Consider the following 25856-nt stretch of genomic DNA (forward strand, 5'->3'; position numbering starts at 1 on the left):
GTGACCACACGAGGGCTCAGGGACGAACGAGCAGCATTACTTTTCCTGTTAATCCTACCTGCTGATTGTGTGTTATTCCCAAAACGTGTGCGTTTATGACAAAAGACCACACACACAAACACACAAACACACACGAACAGACACCGACACACACACCCATTCTGCACCCAAACTCAACTCATGTTAATCTGTCCACCCTCTGCCTCTCCTAATATTCAATACAAACATTATACTTCAAGCTCTGTCTCCTCATTGTCTCCACCCCATCGGACCGCTCATCCTGGCCCAAGTAGTGCTCTAGCCGGCACTCCAGCGTAGTGGCAGCTTTACACCCACACCAGAACCTAAACAGTCCTTCCTTTAATTCCTACACATCAGTAGCACTGGATGTATTCTTGGTGACATCCTGGTGAATCATTTCATGTATGCCGGACCTTGAATGCAATTTGAAGCTTCTGGACACAGAACATGCTTTTGAGGGTTTGTCTGAACTGCATGGTGGCTTTGAGGAAAATGGTCTGGCCATATTATCAATGACCAGTTGGGTGATGATGATGATGGTGATGATGATGATGATGATGATATGTACAGACAGCGGCGCATGCTTGAGTAGGTGTTTAAATAATCTGAATATGACATGAATTGTCTGTTACAATTAAAAAGTTGAATTATAAGTCTCATCTGTTTCTCAACCCAATTAGAAAAGTATAATTATTTTTGAACAGTATGTCCCAGTTATTCCATATCATATATTTATGGGGAGAAAATTGTGCTTATATATTCGGGACCAATCCAATAGAACTTGTTTATGAAAGGAGGAGAGTTTTTCCTTGAAGTTTGTCTACATTGTAGTTGCAGCCTAATATAAAATTCAAACTACCAAAACTAGAAAAAATAAATTTGCGAATAAAGTTCCACATGGAGATGGGTTTTTAAAGAAAATGTTTGGCCCAGTTCATTTTAAAAGTATTAAGAGTAGAGAAATCTAAAACATTCAATCCACAATTTTCAGTCATTTATCATTAAATTGTTTCTAATGTACCGGTAATGTGTTCTGTTCTTCCATAGTAAATTAAAAAGCACACAATCAATACCCTTATAGGCTTAAACGTCCTTCACTCCAAGTATATATTTCTGTCCAAAATGGCGCCATCGTCATCTCGCTGTCCATTATAGAAGTACAGATGTGTTCCCGTTCTATTGGAAGTCGGTAATACTGAATTTTCAACAGTGTTTATTACAAACTATTTACATTGTCAACAAATACAAACTTACATGCTCAAAAGATAAATTAGTGGACAAATAAAAGCAGCACAATGGATTCAGAGTAACACAGAATAAATTGGAAAACTATTTATTTTTTAAAAGCATCAAAAGACAGAAATGTCCCCAAAGGGAGCAGTTTAATTTTTAGATCCTTCAGCAGAATTTCAAAGCATTTTTCACATCCATATTAAAGATAAAAACAGATGGATAAAAAAAAAGGAATTCTTATTGCGAAATTTGTAAAAAAATAATAATAATAAAAAAAAGTACGGGCAGATCTTCTGTAATGATTCCCACATTGGTCTAATTTAAGGCTTCTCACCTGTGTGGGTTCTCATGTGGACTGTCAATCCACCACTTTGTCTAAAACGTTCCCCACATGTTTTACAATTATAAGGCTTCTCACCTGTGTGGGTTCTCATGTGGACTGTCAATCCACCACTTTGTCTAAAACGTTCCCCACATGTTTTACAATTATAAGGCTTCTCACCTGTGTGGGTTCTCATGTGGACTGTCAATTCACCACTTTGTCTGAAATGTTTCCCACATGTTTTACAATTATAAGGCTTCTCACCTGTGTGGGTTCTCATGTGGACTGTCAATTCACCACTTTGTCTGAAATGTTTCCCACATGTTTTACAATTATAAGGCTTCTCACCTGTGTGGGTTCTCATGTGGACTGTCAATTTACCACTTTGTCTAAAATGTTTCCCACATGTTTTACAATTATAAGGCTTCTCACCTGTGTGGATTCTCATGTGGCGTGTCAATTTACCGCTTTCTCCAAAATGTTTCCCACATGTTTCACAACTATAATGCTTCTCACCTGTGTGGGTTCTCATGTGTCCTGTCAAGTGAGTGCTCTGTCTGAAATGCTTCCCACATGCTTCACAACTATAAGGCTTCTCACCTGTGTGGATTCTCCTGTGGACTGTCAATGCACCACTTCCTCTAAAATGTTTCCCACATGCTTCACAACTATAAGGCTTCTCACCTGTGTGGGTTCTCATGTGGACTGTCAATTCACCACTTTGTCTAAAATCCTTCCCACATGTATTACAATTACAAGGCTTCTCACCTGTGTGGGCTCTCATGTGTTCTATACAGACTGACTTTCTTGTAAAAGCTTTGCTACATGTTGTGCAAACATATGGTCTCCCTTTCCTGGTCGTTCTGCTGTGGGGTTGAAGTGTGGGATCACATTCTACATCCTCTTCACCTGATTCCTTTCTCTTATCATGGCTTCCAGATGCATGACAGCTGTTAGAGAACAGCAGCTGGTCAATGTCTGCTGCTCCTACCACAGAGCTAATAACTGGCATGAGAACTCCAGACTCTTCTGATGCTGCATCTTCATCAGCTTTCAGGAACAGAGTCTGATCTTTGCTGTGGTCTTTTTCTCCACAAGTAGGACTCAACATGAAGGTTCCAGTCTCCTGCTTCAGTCCAAGCCGCTCTCTCTCCTGACTGGTGGGGATTTCTTCCTGCTCCTCTTTCACACGTGGAGGCTCTGGCTCCTCTTTGTCCACACTGGAGTTCATCTCCTCCTTCCAGAGCTGCTGATCAGCAGGAACCTCCTCCTCCTCCTTACAGACATGTTGCTGTGGACAATCTGGAGGACAGATTGAAGGAATTGGACGCTGCTGTGATGAAACAAACATGCGAGGACAAACATACATACTTATTCTGTGTGATTTCATTCCGGGTCTCCAGGTGATATCTCGCAGTCTTCGCTGATGGTCGATCTTCACTCAGTTTTGTTCACTCGTTTCTTTACAGGCAATCGTTGGTCGCTTTTTAAAAAGGCATCCTGTTCAGCTGAAATACCTGCAGACGAAACAAAGTGATTTCCTGTTATCTTCTGCTACAGCTGATTGTACCGTTAATTTAAAATCAATAGAAATGGAGAATCGCCTCCCTTTATTCCTCTAGAAACTACAAATTTCAGAATATAGGATTCTATATTCTAATCCTATATTCTAATCCTATCAGAATATAGGATTCTGAACAATTAAAACTCAACATTATTATTTTCTGGCACTTTACTTGTGAAATTGAATTATACTACCATTTATCTCAATGCTTTTATTTTGTGGGACACCGGAAATTAATATATACATGTGTCAAGGGTGTTCTGTAACCGCGATGCCCTCTTGTGGACATAGCAGGTAACTACAAACACATTGATGTGAAGTTATACGAAACTTCCGGTTACGGCTTTTGAAATATATATTTTTCTTTTTATCGACGGGACGTCCTCCCTACATGCGGATTAAAAATTATGTAAACAATATATGCAATATAACCGGAAAATACGAAACACATAAACCGCTGACATCATCACTGTCTTTTAAACCTATTATATTTATGATTACTTTAGTAATCATCTGTTGTATAAATATAACAAAGAAATCTCAGAGCCTAAAAGTAGAATTTGTTCCTGAAAGGCCGAGATAGGAAGTAAATGGTCCAGATAATTAGTTCATGCAGAGTTTCCCCGTTTTACCTTAATATTTACATGTTAATAGTAGTAGTAGTAGAAGTAATAATTTTTCTTTCAGTCAGTATCTTAAATGAGAACAAAGAATTAAAATTCAAAGAAAAAAACAACAACATAATAATGACTGAAAAGGTATTGGCTGAAGTGAAACACTTATTAATGCCAAACCCTTATTACAGCTCGGTTTTGAATGAAAGCACCCAACTTACATATAAACATACAAAATAAACAATATATATATATATATAATTCCTATATCAATTTTTAACAAAATAAATTTATTTTAGTTATATGCCCATTTCTTTAGGTGAGTATGGTCCATTCAATCAGTGTAAACAACAACAACAAAAAGCAAAAATGCAAAAAACAAAAACAGAACAAAACGGAAAACAGACACAGTTTAGGTGTTTACTGCTGCATAACCAGTAATTACATTGGATTTGAACCTTCTTTTAAATGATTGTACTGTCGTCGAGTTCTTTAATGTGTCATCCAGGCTATTCCATAAGTTTACTCCTGTAACTGAGATGGATCTGCATTTCGTGTTTGTTCTAGCTTCTCTTTTTTGATATATGTGAGTTCCTCTCAAATCATAACTGGTCTCTCTGTGTTTGAACCTTTTTTGGATACAGTCTGGAAGATTGTTATTGTGAACCCTAAACATAACCACAGCTGTGTTGAGATCGACTAAGTCCTTTAATTTTAATATATTTAGCTGGATAAACAGTGGGTGTGTTGGGGCATAATAATCTGCATAATTAATTATTCTGACTGCCTTTTTTTGCAAATTAAATATCGGTTGGATTATTGTTTTGTAATTATTCCCCCATAGTTCCACACAGTAATTGAGGTATGGAATAATGAGGGTATTGTACAATAAACAGAGTGCTTTATTGTAGTTGACTTTATATTTGTAGGAAATTGTTTTTGCCTCAATGGTTCATGACACAAAAACTTGTGTCGACTAAATCTCCTAATGAGAGCAGAATGAACAGAAACCATGAACTGATTTGTGTTGTACTCAAATAACGAGGCGAAGCACACGTTTAACCACTTTATATCAAACCACTGGAGCAAAACGGAACAGCGGAACTCGAGGGGATCACCGATCAATGGAACATTCGACATGCGCAGTCGACCTTACAGCTAACTACGGCAGGTCTGGAGGGTCAGTTAGAATGTACATTGCGGTAACATTAATACTAATAATTTAAAGATAATCTGGCACAGCGCATCAACATATATCACACACTTAAATACTACATGAACTAAATGTTACGGCGGCAGTCTTTCTGCCTCTGCGTTGTGTTGCTGTAATGCATCTCAACATAAACCGCACGTTAGCATTAGCATTTTAAGATAAGCGGAGCCTTAGCTTCCCGTCTAGCGATTAACTATTTATGCTAGCGGAAATTATTAGCATGAAACTCGCCAAACATTCAATCCACAAAGAAAATAAATGACTAGCATGCTAGCGGAGCTAACTAGCATTAAAGTCTGTGAACATCAGGATCACACGGAGAACTCCCAACCAGCACCCTCCAGCCATCCTGCTCACTCAGAATAATTTATTTAAAGCATTGAAAGAGAGAAAAGTGTCCCCAAAGGGAGCCGTTCAATGTTTAGGCCCTTTAGCAGAATTTAAAAGCATTTTTGTCATCCATATTAAAGAAAAAAGTACATTCTTAAAAACAATTCAGGAACACATTTATGCTAAAATAATCTTCAACAAACGTTATCTTAAATTAGCGGCGAAATTCGGCGCTTCATTTGCATATTGAATAACTAATTATCGATCGTTACCGGATCGTTCCGACCTACCTTCATCAGAAACGCAGACAGGCATCAACGCAGAACGAACTGGTCCGTTGTGAAGAACGGAAGAACGGAACGTTACTTTCCCCAAGGACCCCTTAGCTGCCCAAGGTGCCTGATGTAAAAACACTAAATTCAGCAGTGGACAGTTCCGGTACAAAACACGCCGTCAGAATAAGGAATTTACCACAATAACCTTTTGGTAATTTCAGAGAAATCGGTAAATTTGACTGATAATGTCAGACATTCCAAAACGCTTTGGAATGTTTGCAGTCATAAAATAAATGTGTGAATTGCAAATGGAGCAAACATTTTCAGCAAAGCTGTTCTGCCCTTTGTAAGTTCAGCAACGTAGTATAACAGCGGTTCTTACCCTTGTTGGAGGTACCGAACCCACCAGTTCCATATGCGCATTCACCGAACCCTTCTTTAGTGAAATAAATATATGTTTTTATTCACATTCAAGAGATAGCTATATGATTTTTTAATGGTGCACAAAATGAACCGTGCATGAACATCACCTTCTTCAAAGAACAAAACCAACACAGTGCATGAACTCACTAGAAACTACAAACCGGCCAATCAGAGTGATTCTGCTGCTGCCTTTGAGAGTTCAGATGCGTGGCTTCACCTTGGTGCCGCTCTCATGTCATGTTCACAGCAAAGTCTGTTCCTTTTCTTTGTTTTTATGTCCAGCATCCTCAAAGGATTGCTCACAAAGATATGTTGTAACAAATGGTATTAAACATTCCAGTGTTTCTTAGCAATAACAATTCCCCATCTCCATGTAGCTTCAAAAAGTCTTCCTTTGTTTTTGCCGGTGTGAGACTAGAGCTGCTCAACTTGGCATTGAAGTCATGCAGATTCTCCCCCTGGAAAGCTTATTGTATTTAGTGTTTTTGTTTGTTCTGTATTGACTTGTCATGCAACATCCTCCTGGGACCCAGCCCGCCAGTTAGCATGTCCTCTGTAATGGACAAATGTCCACTACAGAGGACATGCTAACTGGCTGAGAGCTCACATTTGTGAAGTCACATTTTGGATCAGACTCATGCAAGGCAGCAAATCACTCTGACATACCGAGGACATTGTGCTAGAATGTTCACTGCTGCTTTCATCTGTAGTAAATGTACAGAAACATGATGCACTTGTGTGTTTGGGGGGACAGAAAACAGCAGAGATGCAGTACAGGATTGTGAAAGTGACTCATGATTTAGTGAGATACGTAAATTGCAGATGCTTGGTTGATTTGCTTATTGATTGTAAATAAAACCGTCATCAAACACTGTTCAAATTCTAAAGTGGAGGAACAAATATATGTAAAGCATTTAAGAGAAGAGACGTCTCCTTTATTTCCCTTTTAAATATTGTCCACGATGTTTATATTAATCCACGTGACTCATCAGTCTGACATTCTTTGTCACTTGCCGTGCCAGCTGTTGAATTGAAGGTCAAATCAGACACAATAGCTACAAGGAAGTGTGATGCTTCTTTCAAAATAAAAGCATAATAAAACCAAAGGAATGAATTCGCCCACTCTGTTTCATTTTATATAAATACAATATTTCTCGTGTTTCTCTGTATTGTGAAGACATTTATTTATTTTAATGTACATTGTACATGTATTTTAATCGATGTAAACCTGAAAATATAGGCATTGATATATGTTTTTTCTTCATGATGTAACTTAATTTAGAATACAATAGAATAGAAAGCCTTTGTTGTCTTGGCATAGTGGCTATGCGAAGAGATTAGGAGCACTGCTCCGTCCGGTGCGTAGTACAACATAAAGTTCAATAATAACAAAATGCAAGTAGGTTTAAGCAGAATAAAACGACACAAATTTAAAGTGATCAACAGTGCATGCAGTGAGATTGTCCAGTACTTTGCATAAAGAAATAGAGTACATTAGTTATTGCACATTTAGATATTGCACATAGTGAGTGTTTGTCCTGTTTAGTCCCGTTTGTTGTTCAGAGCGCTGATGGCTCTCGGGAAAAAGCTGTCTCTGAGTCTGTTGGTTCTGCTCTTGTGCAACCTGTAGCGCCGTCCGGAGGGCAACAGGTTGAACAAGGTGTGTCCGGGGTGGGAGGAGTCTCTGACAATGTTTGTAGCTCTGCTGAGGTAGCGAGAGCCGGCGATACAGTCCAGGGGGGGCAGAGAGCAGCCGGTGATCTTCTGGGCTGTGTTGATCACTCTCTGCAGGGTTTTCCTCTCCGCTGCTGTGCACCCGGCGTACCACACCGTGATGCAGTACGCCAGGATGCTCTCCAGGGGGCTCTGTAGAAGGCCACCAGCAGCTTCTCCTCCAGGTGGTTCCTCCTGAGCACCCTCAGGAAGTGGAGTCGCTGCTGGGCCTTCTTCACCACCGCCGTGGTGTTAGCAGACCAGGACAGGTCGTCGGTGATGTGGACGCCCAGGAACCTGAATGAGGGGACCCTCTCCACGCAGCCCCCCATGATGGTCGGTGGAGCCGGGTCAGCGGAGCCAGGTCTGGCCCCATGATGGTCAGGGGAGCCGGGTCTGGGCTGCGCTTCCGGAAGTCCATGATGAGTTCCTTAGTTTTCGTGGCGTTCAGTGAAAGGTTATTCACCGAGTACCACGTCACCAGTTTACCAACCTCATCTCTGTACGCCGACTCGTCTCCGCCCGAGATGAGCCCGACCACGGTGGTGTCATCAGCAAACTTGATGATGGCGTTGGAGGGATGGGTTGGCGTGCAGTCGTAGGTGTACAGCGAGTACAGGAGCGGACTCAGTACACATCCTTGAGGGGAGCCGGTGTTGAGTGTGACGGTGGGGGAGAGGTGGGAGCCGAGTCTGACCCTCTGTGTGCGGTCAGACAGGAAGTCCTTAATCCAGGTGCAGATGGAGGTGGAGAGTCCAAGGTGGGAGAGTTTAACCGTTAAAATGTCCGGTATTATTGTGTTGAACGCCGAACTGTAATCCACAAAAAGCATCCTCACGTAGTGCCCCCGGTGGTCCAGGTGACTCAGTGCAGTGTGAAGCGCTGCGGCGATGGCATCATCAGTGGAGCGGTTTGCTCTGTAGGCGAATTGGTGGGGGTCCAGAGTGGGGGGGGGGGGGGGGGGGGAGTGCGTCTTTGATGTGGTTGACAATCAGCCTCTCGAAGCACTTCATGATCACAGGTGTGAGCAACAGGCCTGTGATCATTCAGGCTGTCGATGGCCGACTTCAAAGGGAATTCTCTCTGTCAGACGGAGGGAAAGGAGGCCCCTTCAAGTAACTCTGGTGCGGTGAAGGCTCGCAGGTCCTGCTGGGTCACATCCTCGTCAGCGAAGGAGATGTTTCCAGAGGGCATGAGCAGGAGGGACCAGGAGGAGATGATGAAGACCGTGGCTCTGTGATCTGGAGGAGGAGCCAGAGATACGGTCAGCCATCGTTTCTCACGCACACACACACACACACACACACACATAATGTGTTTTCCTCTCCACACAAGCATGAACGTTTCTCCGAGCGCTTCCAGCCTGAAGGCAGCAGCAGCAGAACACGTCCCACCGCTGTCATGTTTCCTGCTAACGGGAAACTGAAGACGACTGAAGTAAACAACAAACACATGTTGCTTTCTCAGCTTGCAAGAAAACAACTGTTGAAGCACGGACGCCAAAAAGAATGGCTGCAAAGCAGAATTCCCTTTTTCCATCGCTGTGGCCGGGGGGGGGGACATTTTAAAAATAACATACAAAGGAATGTTTGAGCAGCGCTACAACATTCTTCTCTTTTACGGATCCTCCAGGAGCAGAGAGGGACAGAGGAACTGGATTTCAGGCACCAAATATCTGCTTGCAAATGCTGGAATTTACAAAGTAAATGTACGTTTCCTATTTAAAAGTCACGCTCCCGTTTGGAGGTGACCAGGCGTGTCCCGGACGGGCCTTCAGCTTCGGATGAGCAGTAGTCTCGCCAACCTGATGATGTAAGCAGAATCCACAGAAGGGCGTCAAGACACTGGCTTTAATTTGATTCTTAATATCATGAGGAGGAATTCACACATTGCTTGTTCAAACAAATCATTCCTGTACAAACAGCCGCAACCACAGGAGCTGCACGCCGGACGGAGACGCCGGCGGCTCGGCGTCGGACGGCGGCCGCCTCTTTGCTCAGTAAATTGTACGTTGATCCCTCAGAGTGTGAGGAAAGTCCTGACATTCAGTTTCACAGAGAAACAAAATACAGTTGGAAAAATGTCAGACTGAAATGTTTGTTCTGCTTCAGCAAAATGAAATATGGATGAATTCATTTTCAGAGCTGAGCAGAATATCTATCAAATCTGGATTCAAGCGGATGCTGTTCTGAATTCAGCCCAGTGGTGAATTCTTTACACGGCTCAGTGACTGTAACAGCTGCTTCAAAATCTGTTCTTCTAATTCTAACTGCGAGGGCTAAAAACTGCGCACACGAGGCTGCAATTGTCTCAATACAGCGACACAACTCCACATTCCCCGATGAAGGAGGATGTCTTCATCAAAATCACAGCACAATCCCATCAAATGAGTTCATCCAGAAGAGTCCGGCCTGCATGTTAGCCTTCACGGCTTCATCTCAGAAACCTTTACGTGCGCAGTCGTCTTTTGGTAAACGCGACCTTTAAGGCGTATTTTGAGGCGCACCGATGCAAGAGATTTCTTACAGCACGTTCAGATTGTTTGCAATGAAACCAGTCAAGCTGGTTCAGACAGAAATGCACACGACTAAATCTTGTTTCATAAAATAAAGAACGATGATAATGAAAGAGAGCGAAGACAACACACATCTCATCTCACACCATTCCCCGTCTTTCCACAATTAAGCCTCTATGAGTCACCTGATATTTAATGGAGGAGCAAAGGAACTTGGCAGCCTCATCTCTCTCTGGCTTCAAGGACAAGCAGACACAGAAACACATGATTATCACATCAGACGCAAAACCCCACAACAAACTGACATGACTGCACTGACTCAATGTTATTTCACTGACAGCAACTGATTTCAAAGCCCATGTGTGACTGAATCGCTAATATAAAGGGGACAAAACAGTCAGAAGTAGGACAACTTTGTCATCACCCATGTGGGAGATGTTTGTCTGCAAGACTTTGATTAGATTTGGTGAACAGGTGGTTCTTAGAACATGGAAGAGATGCTGAGATTCAGCGGTAAATGTGGGTGTGGATGCAGATTCAATCAGATCTGTGATGCATCACATGCACAATTGTTAAAGGAGGTCATATTTATAGTGACATTATTTCATGTGTCAGAGAGCTAAAGTGAGCAGAGCCCCAACAGAAAATGCCACCTGTGTTTCATAGGATCTGAACCTTCCGCTCCCTCACTTAAAAACCTGCGCTGTCGGCACATTTAGTGCTGGCCGTTCAAAAACAAGACGGGAACGACACGAAAAATGTGCAAGAAGAGGAAATGTGAAATGTATTCCGCATGCATTCGAATCCATTCTAAGAAACGTCTCCCAACATTCCATACCTTTGTGCAAGAGTTCCTGGAGGCTCTCGGCGCTCTGGCTGAGCACTGCCCACACCTCCTCCTCCTGGAGCGGGCCTCCTCGGACCTCCAAGGCTTCTGCCAGAGACACATGCATCCTCCCTGTGCAGAAACAGAAAGGAGAAACACAGGCGAGGAAACGCATTGAGCATCTGTACGTCACAGATCACTGCCAGAGCAAGCAGGACTTCTAAATTCCATTTCATTCCTGTTCTGGTGAGATAAACATGATTGCAGGTCACCAAGACGAGATTTGTGATCAACAAGCAGCGTCGTGTATCTAAGTGGTTCCGTAATCCATAAAGGACGAGGACGGCTCTTTCATGGGCTTTGCATCTGACACAATGTTCTTTCCATGGATGCCACATTGGAGAGGAGGGTTAATGCGTAAACATGTTGCAAGCCTGCATTTTATGAGATCAATTGGTGCTGTGACCCGTAGCAGCCCAACCTGGAGTCTCAGCAGGGCCACACTTTCAAGTTCTCGTCCAACATGAACTCAAACCCAAACAGCTGGAAGCTCTGGTAGGACAGGTGCTTGGTGCTGATCGCCGGCTCGATGCACGTCAGACAGCTCCTGGGAAACCAGACCACAAAATCACTTCCAGATATCCGACTGTCAACGACAAGCAGACAAATAAATGGCGTGTACAAACACTCATTGGTCAGGAACATTGTGGTACTTGGTTGCTGAGGCCCGAAAAGATTAGTGAAAAAATCTAGAAACACGCAGGAGATCTGAACTGCCACCTTATCATGGTGTGGGGGGGGGGGGTCTGAGTGCCCGAAAGACCCCAGGGGGCGACGCTGTCGGGAGCTTTATGCTCCTGGGAGGGTCTCCCATGGCAAACAGGTCCTGGGTGACGGTTTCCAGCAGCAAGTCAAACGCTGGACTCCGGCAGGGCTGCCCTTTTTCACCGGTCCTGTTCAGAATCTTTATGGACAGGATTTCTAGCCGCAGCCGACCCTTCATTTTCCAGAGCCCCTCACTTTTGGACTCGTCTCTCAAATCTCACTTATGGGGCAGTGGCTGAAATCTCTGTCCAGGAAACAGGATGCCGCTCGTCATGTTATCCGTACATTAGTGACACTTTGGTTCAGATAATTATCACAGACAAATCCAACAGTCTTTCACTCCACAGCAGGTTGGCAGCAGAATTCGTTTCCGCTGGAAATCAGCTTAGAATCGATGCCTGGTTGGCTCAGAACCTGAACGAGTTCTAGTTCTAGACATTCCTGTTGCTGCTTCCATGATCAACTAATCCGACCTCGTTTACAGGAGAGAACAAAAGAAGAGGCAACAATAACGCAAACTACATGTAGACAATACAGCGTTCCTGTCTTAATACTTTTACCCTGTAATGCATGAGAATAGTGGGTAAAACGACCCAATGACATATTTATGTACACTCGCATTAATCAGATAGTCCTATGAAAGCTATTTTACAACTTAAGTAGAAGTGAGGATGAACTTTGAATTATGTTACGCTAATGCTAAAAATATCCATCCATCTTCTTCCGCTTTGCTGGTCACGGGAGTTGCTGGAGCCGATCCCAACTTGCTGTGGGATAGAGCAGGGGCGGGCAAACAGTTTCACTCGCGGGCCACAATGGGTTCTGACATTTGACAGAGGAACAGATGGAGGGAGTGTTTGTGAGGACGAATGTAAATGACATGTAAAAGACGTTACATGAAAGGATTTGAGCCTTTTACAGGCAGCATTACAGGGAAAAGGTCAAATGAATGAGGTTTAATTAGAATAAAATGGAATATGATGATAGAATTTGGACAAGTTAAAGAGCCCAACGGGCCTTAGTTTGCTCATTCCTGGGCTAGAGAGGCTGGGCACACCCAGGATGCGTCGCCACACAGAGACAGACAACCGTTCACGCACACACACACTCACTACGGACAATTTGGAGTAATCAATTCACTTAAAGTGCATGTTTTTGGAGGAGGGAGGAAACCAGGGAGAAAACTCACGCCGACAAAGGGAGAAAATACAAACGCTGCACAGACAGGCACCTTCTTGCTGTGAGGCGACAGCGCTAACCACTACGCCACCATGGCGCCCCTGATAAAAGTACATTTATCAATAAATAATGATTCCTGCCATAATTATCAGAAATAATGTAAGAAGAGTCATTCGGAATGGGCAGTTGAACAACTTAGTGGGCCCATTAGCTTACCAAACTCAAGCATATAAATAAATCACTTTCTGTGAAATGAGACCCCCGAAATAAACACTAAGATAAACACGACGGACTTACTTTATTATCTGTTTGATCTGAGGTAAGATGGTGGCTTCCAGCGTGACATTGCGAGTGTTCAGCAGGTACAGGTGCCTCTTCGTAGCGCCCGTAGTTCTGGGACTGCTCCTTCTGGATACAGTGGTTGGTCAGATGGCTGGTCGTGTCCTGCAGGTCTGAGCTGTTGTAAGGCTCGGAGGAAGTCCGCAGCACACCCTCCCGGTATAAGTAGATGTTGTACTGATGGTCCACTAGCACCCAGATCCTGTAAGCACCATCAAATACATAGATTTGTTACATATACCCTACATATATATATATATATATAATACAAGCCTCACTTAAACACGCTCCAAGTGTTGAGCAAAACGTTTCAAACTTGCCTGATGTCAAACTTCCGATGTCCCGGCTCCAGCAGCAGGGGCTTCTCCAGGTACTTCTGGATCACGTGAACCTGTCCCTGATTATCAATGTGCTCCACCAGCTGAGCAGCATCATGGGAGATAAACATTCCTGCACCTATTACAGTGACACCAAATCTATTAGTGTGCTCAATTTGCCATCGACAACTTTTTTTCAATTCAATCCTGCAAACAAAAAAAAAACAGGAGGTTCACCCTGAAAAAGTTGTCTTTTCAAAATAAAATGACTTCATGTCAGCAATTACTCGTAATGTAGGGAACGACTCAGAAGAACTTGCACCTTGGACTTAAAGTCCAATATGGGTAATAGATTTCACCTTTAGCTCCAGCAGAAGACTTTGCAATCCACACGACGCCATCCCCACTTTCTTTCTTAGAGTGGTAGGAAGACAAGAAAACTTCTCGCTCATCTGTCTTGGCATTGCTCTTGAGGTGGTTAATGCCATTCTTTGCTGGGGCAACAGGGGTGTTGAGGTTAGTGGGATAGATGATGTAGGATTCTGGGAACCAGTTACTGGAGTCAGACAGCTCTGGGCTGGTTTTGATCAGCCTGATGGTAAAGGAAGGAGATATGCAACACCCATTTAAACAATTCATCTGTGGAAGGACATCAGTAAATGATGCACAGACAAGAAAATGTGCAGATTTTCTCTTAAAAACTAATAAATATTCACTTGACCAGCGACGCCTTTCTGCAGAGCTTGTCTGCTCCTCTGTAGTAATTCACCAGCTGCACCAGTCCCGGCTCGTGACCTGTAAAGTACTAAAGTTACCGAAATACTTCACGTTACCGGCTGGAAACAAGTTTATTCAACATCACTGTAGTCAGGTTTCCTGGAGGAATATACTGTTAATTTGTTTACAAGAAAAAATAAATCACACAGGTACAATTTAAATATCTCAAACAACTGACAGTTCAAAATCCTGCCCTCACCTTTTAGGGATTTACTGCAGGCTCAAAAGTCTCCAACCTTTTCATGACAACAGAACTTGGTAGATCGCCCAAATTGCTCCTACGACTTGTTGCAAAAGCGAAGCTTCGCCAAACAGTTTTTGGCAGCATTCCATTCCTCAGAGTAAAGCCCCCACGTTTCTAGTGCTCCTTGGTTTACATGCTGCAGCTGCCATCTTCAAATCCCACCAGATTTTCAATTGGATTCAAGTCGGGTCAATAGACGGGCTATTAGAAGTCATTTTATGTTCAATGTGTAAAAAAAGCACTTTTAAATCAATGACTGAGAAAGTTTAGTCAGTAAATATAATACACATGGATTAAATCATTTCATTTCCCTCAACAATAGTGGGCTATGCTAAAGCACTCAATCAGGAGGATGAGCAGCGCTTACCGAGGCGTCCGTAGGGCAGTCTGTTCCGCTCACCGAGCCTCAGGTTAAACCGGGGATTGTCTCTTTTCAGCTTCTTCCATTGCCCGGTGGAGAGCAGGAGTTTGGAAACTTCTGCATAAACGGTGCTGTTGTTGTCCCGGGTCACGAAGGTGTATATCGGGGAACTCATGCTGCGTTGACTTCGATGGGACGTTCAGCCACTCCAGCTAACAAGCTACGTGGGAAGCAGAGCATATCCAGACCATCCGAATTTGAACTGCTCGGCTGAGACACTCGTCTTACAGGTTTATATGTTGTCTGAATGATTCAGGGAATCATTATCAGGCTGCTGACTCAGCCCAGCCAGAGTGCTGTCAAGTTCCACGCAGGCATTTGGTGTCACTAGTACATGATTGTATTATAGTTCTACTGTGTTTATTTGTCTAAATGATGTGTGCTGCTTTGATTGGACCATTGTGTCTCTAATAAAGATTTGATTGATTGAATTCAGAAGTTTATAATTAAAAACAAATAAAATAATTTTCTTTGCCTTCTGAAAAAGCAAAATACAACATGTTCCCATTTTAAGGAGAAGTTCTTGTAAAGTTCATGAATGATAAAGCTGCTGAGGTCTTTCCAGAATGATGTAGAATATGTGCAGATCCAGAAGAGGTGCTGAACGCTCTCAGGATGGTTTTCACAGAAAGAACAATTCACACGAATGTTTCTTCTGAATCTTTTCATGTCGTGGTTGGCAGGGTAATATTTACGAATAATTTAAAATACATTTCTTTCACCGTATTTGTCACAGAAACTTATTGGGAATTCTCCATACTTTCTTCTGGTTGACATCATTTCCAAAAGAATTCCAGTTTGAAACGACGTGTGGAACAGATTATACCTTCTTTTTGAAATAAAGAGCGCATATTCCTATTGCTATTTTTAGAATGAGTAAAACAGATTTTTCCTACCACTGTTACTACAGAATTGGGGAGAGGAACAGGCAGTACATTAAAATCAACACGTCTGACTAAAATTGTTACACCCCGGTATAGCATCAAATACTATTGCATATTCTTTAGGTGTGGATGGAAATGTATATTCAGATTTAAAAAGTCTGAATATGACATAAGTTGTTCATGACAATTAAAAAGTTGAATATTGAGTCGAATCTGTTTCTCAACCCAATTAGAAAAGTATAATGATTTACTTTTGTACAGCATGTCCCGATTATTCCATATCATACATTTATGGGGAGCAAATTGTGCTTATATATTTGGGACCAAGCCAATAAAACTTGTTTATGAAAGAAGGAGAGTTTTTCCTTGAAGTTTGTCTACATTTTAGTTGCAGCCTAATATAAAATTCAAACTACCAAAACTAGAAAAAATAAATTTGTGAATAAAGTTCCACATGGAGATGGTTTTTTAAAGAAAATGTTTGGCCCAGTTCATTTTAAAAGTATTGTTAAGAGTAGTGAAATCTCAAACATTCAATCCACAATTTTCAGTCATTTATCATTAAATTGTTTCTAATGTACCGGTAATGTGTTCTGTTCTTCCATAGAAAATTAAAAAGCACACAATCAATATCCTTATAGGCTTAAACGTCCTTCGCTGCAAGTATATGTTTTGATCTAAAATGGCGCCATCGTCATCTCGCTGTCCGTTATAGAAGTACAGATGCGTTCCCGTTCTATTGGAAGTCGGTAATACTGAATTTTCAACAGTGTTTATTACAAACTATTTACATTTTCAACAAATACAAACTTACATGCTCAAAAGATAAATTAGTGGACAAATAAAAGCAGCACAATGGATCCAGAGTAACACAGAATAAACTGGAAAACGATTTATTTTTTAAAACCATTGAAAGACAGAAGTGTCCCAAAAGGGATCTGTTCAATTTTTAGACATTTCAGCAGAATTTCAAAGTATTTTTCTCTTTCATATTAAAGAAAAATTGAAATTTGTAATAAACAAGTGTGGGCAGATCTTCTGGAAGTTAGACTTCTGTTGGTCTAATTTAAGGCTTCTCACCTGTGTGGGTTCTCATGTGGCGTGTCAATGCGCCACTATGTCTAAAATGTTTCCCACATGTTTTACAACTGTAAGGCTTCTCACCTGTGTGGATTCTTATGTGGACTGTCAAGTCACCACTTTCTCTAAAACGTTTCCCACATGTTTTACAACTATAAGGCTTCTCACCTGTGTGGATTCTCATGTGGACTGTCAATTTACCACTTTCTCTAAAACGTTTCCCACATGTTTTACAATTATAAGGCTTCTCACCTGTGTGGGCTCTCATGTGGCGTGTCAATGCGCCACTATGTCTAAAATGTTTCCCACATGTTTTACAACTGTAAGGCTTCTCACCTGTGTGGATTCTCATGTGGACTGTCAATTTACCACTTTCTCTAAAATGTTTCCCACATGTTTTACAACTATAAGGCTTCTCACCTGTGTGGGTTCTCATGTGTTCTATACAGACTGACTTTCTTGTAAAAGCTTTGCTACATGTTGTGCAAACATATGGTCTCCCTTTCCTCGTCTTTCTGCTGTGGGGTTGAAGTGTGGGATCACATTCAGCATCCTCTTCACCTGTTTCCTTTCTCTTATCATGGCTTCCAGATGCATGACAGCTGTTAGAGAACAGCAGCTGGTCAATGTCTGCTGCTCCTACCACAGAGCTAGTAACTGGCATGAGAACTCCAGACTCTTCTGATGCTGCATCTTCATCAGCTTTCAGGAACAGAGTCTGATCTTTGCTGTGGTCTTTTTCTCCACAAGTAGGACTCAACATGAAGGTTCCAGTCTCCTGCTTCAGTCCAAGCCGCTCTCTCTCCTGACTGGTGGGGATTTCTTCCTGCTCCTCTTTCACACGTGGAGGCTCTGGCTCCTCTTTGTCCACACTGGAGTTCATCTCCTCCTTCCAGAGCTGCTGATCAGCAGGAACCTCCTCCTCCTCCTCCTTACAGACATGTTGCTGTGGACAATCTGGAGGACAGATTGAAGGAATTGGACGCTGCTGTGATGAAACAAACATGCGAGGACAAACATACATACTTATTCTGTGTGATTTCATTCCGGGTCTCCAGGTGATATCTCGCAGTCTTCGCTGATGATCGATCTTCACTCAGTTTTGTTCACTCGTTTCTTTACAGGCAATCGTTGGTCGCTTTTTAAAAAGGCATCCTGTTCAGCTGAAATACCTGCAGACGAAACAAAGTGATTTCCTGTTATCTTCTGCTACAGCTGATTGTACCGTTAATTTAAAATCAATAGAAACGGAGAATCGCCTCCCTTTATTCCTCTAGAAACTACAAATTTCAGAATATAGGATTCTGAACAATTAAAACTCAACATTATTATTTTCTGGCACTTTACTCGTGAAATTGAATTATACTACCATTTATCTCGATGCTTTTATTTTGTGGGACACCGGAAATTAATATATACATGTGTCAAGGGTGTTCTGTAACCGCGATGCCCTCTTGTGGACATAGCAGGTAACTACAAATACATTGACGTGAAGTTAGACGAAACTTCCGGTTACGGCTTTTGAAATATATATTTTTCTTTTTATCGACGGGACGTCCTCGCTACATGCGGATTAAAAAGTCTGTAAACAATATATGCAATATATTGTATGCAATATAACCGGAAAATACGAAACACATAAACCGCTGACATCATCACTGTCTTTTAAACCTATTATATTGATGATTACTTTAGTAATCATCTGTTGTATAAATATAACAAAGAAATCTCAGAGCCTAAAAGTAGAATTTGTTCCTGAAAGGCCGAGATAGGAAGTAAATGGTCCAGATAATTAGTTCATGCAGAGTTTCCCCGTTTTACCTTAATATTTACATGTTAATAGTAGTAGTAGTAGAAGTAATAATTTTTCTTTCAGTCAGTATCTTAAATAAGAACAAAGAATTAAAATTCAAAGAAAAAAACAACAACATAATAATGACTGAAAAGGTATTGGCTGAAGTGAAACACTTATTAATGCCAAACCCTTATTACAGCTCGGTTTTGAATGAAAGCACCCAACTTACATATAAACATACAAAATAAACAATATATATATATATATAATTCCTATATCAATTTTTAACAAAATAAATTCATTTTAGTTATATGCCCATTTCTTTAGGTGAGTATGGTCCATTCAATCAGTGTAAACAACAACAACAAAAAGCAAAAATGCAAAAAACAAAAACAGAACAAAACGGAAAACAGACACAGTTTAGGTGTTTAGTGCTGCATAACCAGTAATTACATTGGATTTGAACCTTCTTTTAAATGATTGTACTGTCGTCGAGTTCTTTAATGTGTCATCCAGGCTATTCCATAAGTTTACTCCTGTAACTGAGATGGATCTGCATTTCGTGTTTGTTCTAGCTTCTCTTTTTTGATATATGTGAGTTCCTCTCAAATCATAACTGGTCTCTCTGTGTTTGAACCTTTTTTGGATACAGTCTGGAAGATTGTTATTGTGAACCCTAAACATAACCACAGCTGTGTTGAGATCGACTAAGTCCTTTAATTTTAATATATTTAGCTGGATAAACAGTGGGTGTGTTGGGGCATAATAATCTGCATAATTAATTATTCTGACTGCCTTTTTTTGCAAATTAAATATCGGTTGGATTATTGTTTTGTAATTATTCCCCCATAGTTCCACACAGTAATTGAGGTATGGAAGAATGAGGGTATTGTACAATAAACAGAGTGCTTTATTGTAGTTGACTTTATATTTGTAGGAAATTGTTTTTGCCTCAATGGTTCATGACACAAAAACTTGTGTCGACTAAATCTCCTAATGAGAGCAGAATGAACAGAAACCATGAACTGATTTGTGTTGTACTCAAATAACGAGGCGAAGCACACGTTTAACCACTTTATATCAAACCACTGGAGCAAAACGGAACAGCGGAACTCGAGGGGATCACCGATCAATGGAACATTCGACATGCGCAGTCGACCTTACAGCTAACTACGGCAGGTCTGGAGGGTCAGTTAGAATGTACATTGCGGTAACATTAATACTAATAATTTAAAGATAATCTGCCACAGCGCATCAACATATATCACACACTTAAATACTACATTAACTAAATGTTACGGCGGCAGTCTTTCTGCCTCTGCGTTGTGTTGCTGTAATGCATCTCAACATAAACCGCACGTTAGCATTAGCATTTGAAGATAAGCGGAGCCTTAGCTTCCCGTCTAGCGATTAACTATTTATGCTAGCGGAAATTATTAGCATGAAACTCGCCAAACATTCAATCCACAAAGAAAATAAATGACTAGCATGCTAGCGGAGCTAACTAGCATTAAAGTCTGTGAACATCAGGATCACACGGAGAACTCCCAACCAGCACCCTCCAGCCATCCTGCTCACTCAGAATAATTTATTTAAAGCATTGAAAGAGAGAAAAGTGTCCCCAAAGGGAGCCGTTCAATGTTTAGGCCCTTTAGCAGAATTTAAAAGCATTTTTGTCATCCATATTAAAGAAAAAAGTACATTCTTAAAAACAATTCAGGAACACATTTATGCTAAAATAATCTTCAACAAACGTTATCTTAAATTAGCGGCGAAATTCGGCGCTTCATTTGCATATTGAATAACTAATTATCGATCGTTACCAGATCGTTCCGACCTACCTTCATCAGAAACGCAGACAGGCATCAACGCAGAACGAACTGGTCCGTTGTGAAGAACGGAAGAACGGAACGTTACTTTCCCCAAGGACCCCTTAGCTGCCCAAGGTGCCTGATGTAAAAACACTAAATTCAGCAGTGGACAGTTCCGGTACAAAACACGCCGTCAGAATAAGGAATTTACCACAATAACCTTTTGGTAATTTCAGAGAAATCGGTAAATTTGACTGATAATGTCAGACATTCCAAAACGCTTTGGAATGTTTGCAGTCATAAAATAAATGTGTGAATTGCAAATGGAGCAAACATTTTCAGCAAAGCTGTTCTGCCCTTTGTAAGTTCAGCAACGTAGTATAACAGCGGTTCTTACCCTTGTTGGAGGTACCGAACCCACCAGTTCCATATGCGCATTCACCGAACCCTTCTTTAGTGAAATAAATATATGTTTTTATTCACATTCAAGAGATAGCTATATGATTTTTTAATGGTGCACAAAATGAACCGTGCATGAACATCACCTTCTTCAAAGAACAAAACCAACACAGTGCATGAACTCACTAGAAACTACAAACCGGCCAATCAGAGTGATTCTGCTGCTGCCTTTGAGAGTTCAGATGCGTGGCTTCACCTTGGTGCCGCTCTCATGTCATGTTCACAGCAAAGTCTGTTCCTTTTCTTTGTTTTTATGTCCAGCATCCTCAAAGGATTGCTCACAAAGATATGTTGTAACAAATGGTATTAAACATTCCAGTGTTTCTTAGCAATAACAATTCCCCATCTCCATGTAGCTTCAAAAAGTCTTCCTTCGTTTTTGCCGGTGTGAGACTAGAGCTGCTCAACTTGGCATTGAAGTCATGCAGATTCTCCCCCTGGAAAGCTTATTGTATTCAGTGTTTTTGTTTGTTCTGTATTGACTTGTCATGCAACATCCTCCTGGGACCCAGCCCGCCAGTTAGCATGTCCTCTGTAATGGACAAATGTCCACTACAGAGGACATGCTAACTGGCTGAGAGCTCACATTTGTGAAGTCACATTTTGGATCAGACTCATGCAAGGCAGCAAATCACTCTGACATACCGAGGACATTGTGCTAGAATGTTCACTGCTGCTTTCATCTGTAGTAAATGTACAGAAACATGATGCACTTGTGTGTTTGGGGGGACAGAAAACAGCAGAGATGCAGTACAGGATTGTGAAAGTGACTCATGATTTAGTGAGATACGTAAATTGCAGATGCTTGGTTGATTTGCTTATTGATTGTAAATAAAACCGTCATCAAACACTTTTCAAATTCTAAAGTGGAGGAACAAATATATGTAAAGCATTTAAGAGAAGAGACGTCTCCTTTATTTCCCTTTGAAATATTGTCCACGATGTTTATATTAATCCACGTGACTCATCAGTCTGACATTCTTTGTCAGTTGTCGTGCCAGCTGTTGAATTGAAGGTCAAATCAGACACAATATCTACAAGGAAGTGTGATGCTGCTTTCAAAATAAAAGCATAATAAAACCAAAGGAATGAATTTGCCCACTCTGTTTCATTCTACATAAATACAATATTTGTCGTGTTTCTCTGTATTGTGTAGACATTTATTTATTTTAATGTACATTGTACATGTATTTTAATCTATGTAAACCTGAAAATATAGGCATTGATAAATGTTTTTTCTTCATGATGTAACTTAATTTAGAATAGAATAGAATAGAAAGCCTTTGTTGTCTTGGCATAGTGGCTATGCGAAGAGATTAGGAGCGCTGCTCCGTCCGGTGCGTAGTACAACATAAAGTTCAATAATAACAAAATGCAAGTAGGTTTAAGCAGAATAAAACGACACAAATTTAAAGTGATCAACAGTGCATGCAGTGAGATTGTCCAGTACTTTGCATAAAGAAATAGAGTACATTAGTTATTGCACATTTAGATATTGCACATAGTGAGTGTTTGTCCTGTTTAGTCCCGTTTGTCGTTCAGAGCGCTGATGGCTCTCGGGAAAAATCTCTCTGGTGTGTCCGGGGTGGGAGGAGTCTCTGACAATGTTTGTAGCTCTGCTGAGGTAGCGAGAGCCGGCGATACAGTCCAGGGGGGGCAGAGAGCAGCCGGTGATCTTCTGGGCTGTGTTGATCACTCTCTGCAGGGTTTTCCTCTCCGCTGCTGTGCACCCGGCGTACCACACCGTGATGCAGTACCCAGGATGCTCTCCAGGGGGCTCTGTAGAAAGCCACCAGCAGCTTCTCCTCCAGGTTGTTCCTCCTGAGCACCCTCAGGAAGTGGACTTGCTGCTGGGCCTTCTTCACCACCGCCGTGGTGTTAGCAGACCAGGACAGGTCGTCGGTGATGTGGACGCCCAGGAATCTGAATGAGGGGACCCTCTCCACGCAGCCCCCCATGATGGTCGGTGGAGCCGGGTCAGCGGAGCCGGGTCTGGCCCCATGATGGTCAGGGGAGCCGGGTCTGGGCTGCGCTTCCGGAAGTCCGGCCTGCATGTTAGCCTTCACGGTTTCATCTCAGAAACCTTTACGTGCGCAGTCGTCTTTTGGTAAACGCGACCTTTAAGGCGTATTTTGAGGCGCACCGATGCAAGAGATTTCTTACAGCACGTTCAGATTGTTTGCAATGAAACCAGTCAAGCTGGTTCAGACAGAAATGCACACGACTAAATCTTGTTTCATAAAATAAAGAACGATGATAATGAAAGAGAGCGAAGACAACACACATCTCATCTCACACCATTCCCCGTCTTTCCACAATTAAGCCTCTATGAGTCACCTGATATTTAATGGAGGAGCAAAGGAACTTGGCAGCCTCATCTCTCTCTGGCTTCAAGGACAAGCAGACACAGAAACACATGATTATTACATCAGATGCAAAACCCCACAACAAACTGACATGACTGCACTGACTCAATGTTATTTCACTGACAGCAACTGATTTCAAAGCCCATGTGTGACTGAATCGCTAATATAAAGGGGACAAAACAGTCAGAAGTAGGACAACTTTGTCATCACCCATGTGGGAGATGTTTGTCTGCAAGACTTTGATTAGATTTGGTGAACAGGTGGTTCTTAGAACATGGAAGAGATGCTGAGATTCAGCGGTAAATGTGGGTGTGGATGCAGATTCAATCAGATCTGTGTTGCATCGCATGCACAATTGTTAAAGGAGGTCATATTTATAGTGACATTATTTCATGTGTCAGAGAGCTAAAGTGAGCAGAACCCACAACAGAAAATGCCACCTGTGTTTCATAGGATCTGAACCTTCCGCTCCCTCAGTTAAAAACCTGCGCTGTCGGCACATTTAGTGCTGGCCGTTCAAAAACAAGACGGGAACGACACGAAAAATGTGCAAGAAGAGGAAATGTGAAATGTATTCCGCATGCATTCGAATCCATGCATAAGAAACGTCTCCCAACATTCCATACCTTTGTGCAAGAGTTCCTGGAGGCTCTCGGCGCTCTGGCTGAGCACTGCCCACACCTCCTCCTCCTGGAGCGGGCCTCCTCGGACCTCCAAGGCTTCTGCCAGAGACACATGCATCCTCCCTGTGCAGAAACAGAAAGGAGAAACGCAGGCGAGGAAACGCATTGAGCATCTGTACGTCACAGATCACTGCCAGAGCAAGCAGGACTTCTAAATTCCATTTCATTCCTGTTCTGGTGAGATAAACATGATTGCAGGTCACCAAGACGAGATTTGTGATCAACAAGCAGCGTCGTGTATCTAAGTGGTTCCGTAATCCATAAAGGACGAGGACGGCTCTTTCATGGGCTTTGCATCTGACACAATGTTCTTTCCATGGATGCCACATTGGAGAGGAGGGTTAATGCGTAAACATGTTGCAAGCCTGCATTTTATGAGATCAATTGGTGCTGTGACCCGTAGCAGCCCAACCTGGAGTCTCAGCAGGGCCACACTTTCAAGTTCTCGTCCAACATGAACCCAAACCCAAACAGCTGGAAGCTCTGGTAGGACAGGTGCTTGGTGCTGATCGCCGGCTCGATGCACGTCAGACAGCTCCTGGGAAACCAGACCACAAAATCACTTCCAGATATCCGACTGTCAACGACAAGCAGACAAATAAATGGCGTGTACAAACACTCATTGGTCAGGAACATTGTGGTACTTGGTTGCTGAGGCTCGAAAAGATTAGTGAAAAAATCTAGAAACACGCAGGAGATCTGAACTGCCACCTTATCATGGTGGGGGGGGGGGGGGGTCTGAGTGCCCGAAAGACCCCAGGGGGGCGACGCTGTCGGGAGCTTTAGTTCAGATAATTATCACAGACAAATCCAACAGTCTTTCACTCCACAGCAGGTTGGCAGCAGAATTCGTTTCCGCTGGAAATCAGCTTAGAATCGATGCCTGGTTGGCTCAGAACCTGAACGTGTTCTAGTTCTAGACATTCCTGTTGCTGCTTCCATGATCAACTAATCCGACCTCGTTTACAGGAGAGAACAAAAGAAGAGGCAACAATAACGCAAACTACATGTAGACAATACAGCGTTCCTGTCTTAATACTTTTACCCTGTAATGCATGAGAATAGTGGGTAAAACGACCCAATGACATATTTATGTACACTCGCATTAATCAGATAGTCCTATGAAAGCTATTTTACAACTTAAGTAGAAGTGAGGATGAACTTTGAATTATGTTACGCTAATGCTAAAAATATCCATCCATCTTCTTCCGCTTTGCTGGTCACGGGAGTTGCTGGAGCCGATCCCAACTTGCTGTGGGATAGAGCAGGGGCGGGCAAACAGTTTCACTCGCGGGCCACAATGGGTTCTGACATTTGACAGAGGAACAGATGGAGGGAGTGTTTGTGAGGACGAATGTAAATGACATGTAAAAGACGTTACATGAAAGGATTTGAGCCTTTTACAGGCAGCATTACAGGGAAAAGGTCAAATGAATGAGGTTTAATTAGAATAAAATGTAATATGATGATAGAATTTGGACAAGTTAAAGAGCCCAACGGGCCTTAGTTTGCTCATTCCTGGGCTAGAGAGGCTGGGCACACCCAGGATGCGTCGCCACACAGAGACAGACAACCGTTCACGCACACACACACTCACTACGGACAATTTGGAGTAATCAATTCACTT

The 25856-nt window shown here is 42.1% G+C and overlaps 1 protein-coding gene and 1 pseudogene across 1 annotated transcript; both read right to left on the minus strand.

The window, feature by feature from the left end:
- Positions 1–1449: 1449 nt before the first annotated feature.
- On the minus strand, positions 1450–24865 carry LOC137896001 (zinc finger protein 135-like). The gene is made up of 5 exons (XM_068741529.1): positions 24843–24865; positions 24665–24767; positions 24228–24292; positions 17109–17633; positions 1450–2421 (listed from the first exon to the last, which is right to left on the minus strand). Exons 1-5 carry the CDS (start codon positions 24863–24865, stop codon positions 1575–1577), a joined length of 1563 nt encoding a protein of 520 aa, XP_068597630.1. The 3' UTR covers positions 1450–1574.
- LOC137895607 (tubulin--tyrosine ligase-like) lies at positions 11539–15266 on the minus strand (annotated as a pseudogene).
- Positions 24866–25856: the final 991 nt, after the last annotated feature.

This window comes from Brachionichthys hirsutus, chromosome 7 (assembly GCF_040956055.1).
Source record: "Brachionichthys hirsutus isolate HB-005 chromosome 7, CSIRO-AGI_Bhir_v1, whole genome shotgun sequence".
NCBI classification, from domain to species: domain Eukaryota; kingdom Metazoa; phylum Chordata; class Actinopteri; order Lophiiformes; family Brachionichthyidae; genus Brachionichthys; species Brachionichthys hirsutus.

Coding starts and splice junctions, on each gene's coding strand:
- LOC137896001 (XM_068741529.1), bottom strand. CDS start 24,865: ATGTTCCTGACCAATGAGTGTTT. Junction 24,768..24,842: donor TTCCTGACCAATGAGTGTTT/GTACACGCCATT, acceptor CTGGTTTCCCAG/GAGCTGTCTGACGTGCATCG. Junction 2,422..17,108: donor AGAACCCACACAGGTGAGAA/GCCTTAAATTAG, acceptor CAGGAAAGGGAG/ACCATATGTTTGCACAACAT.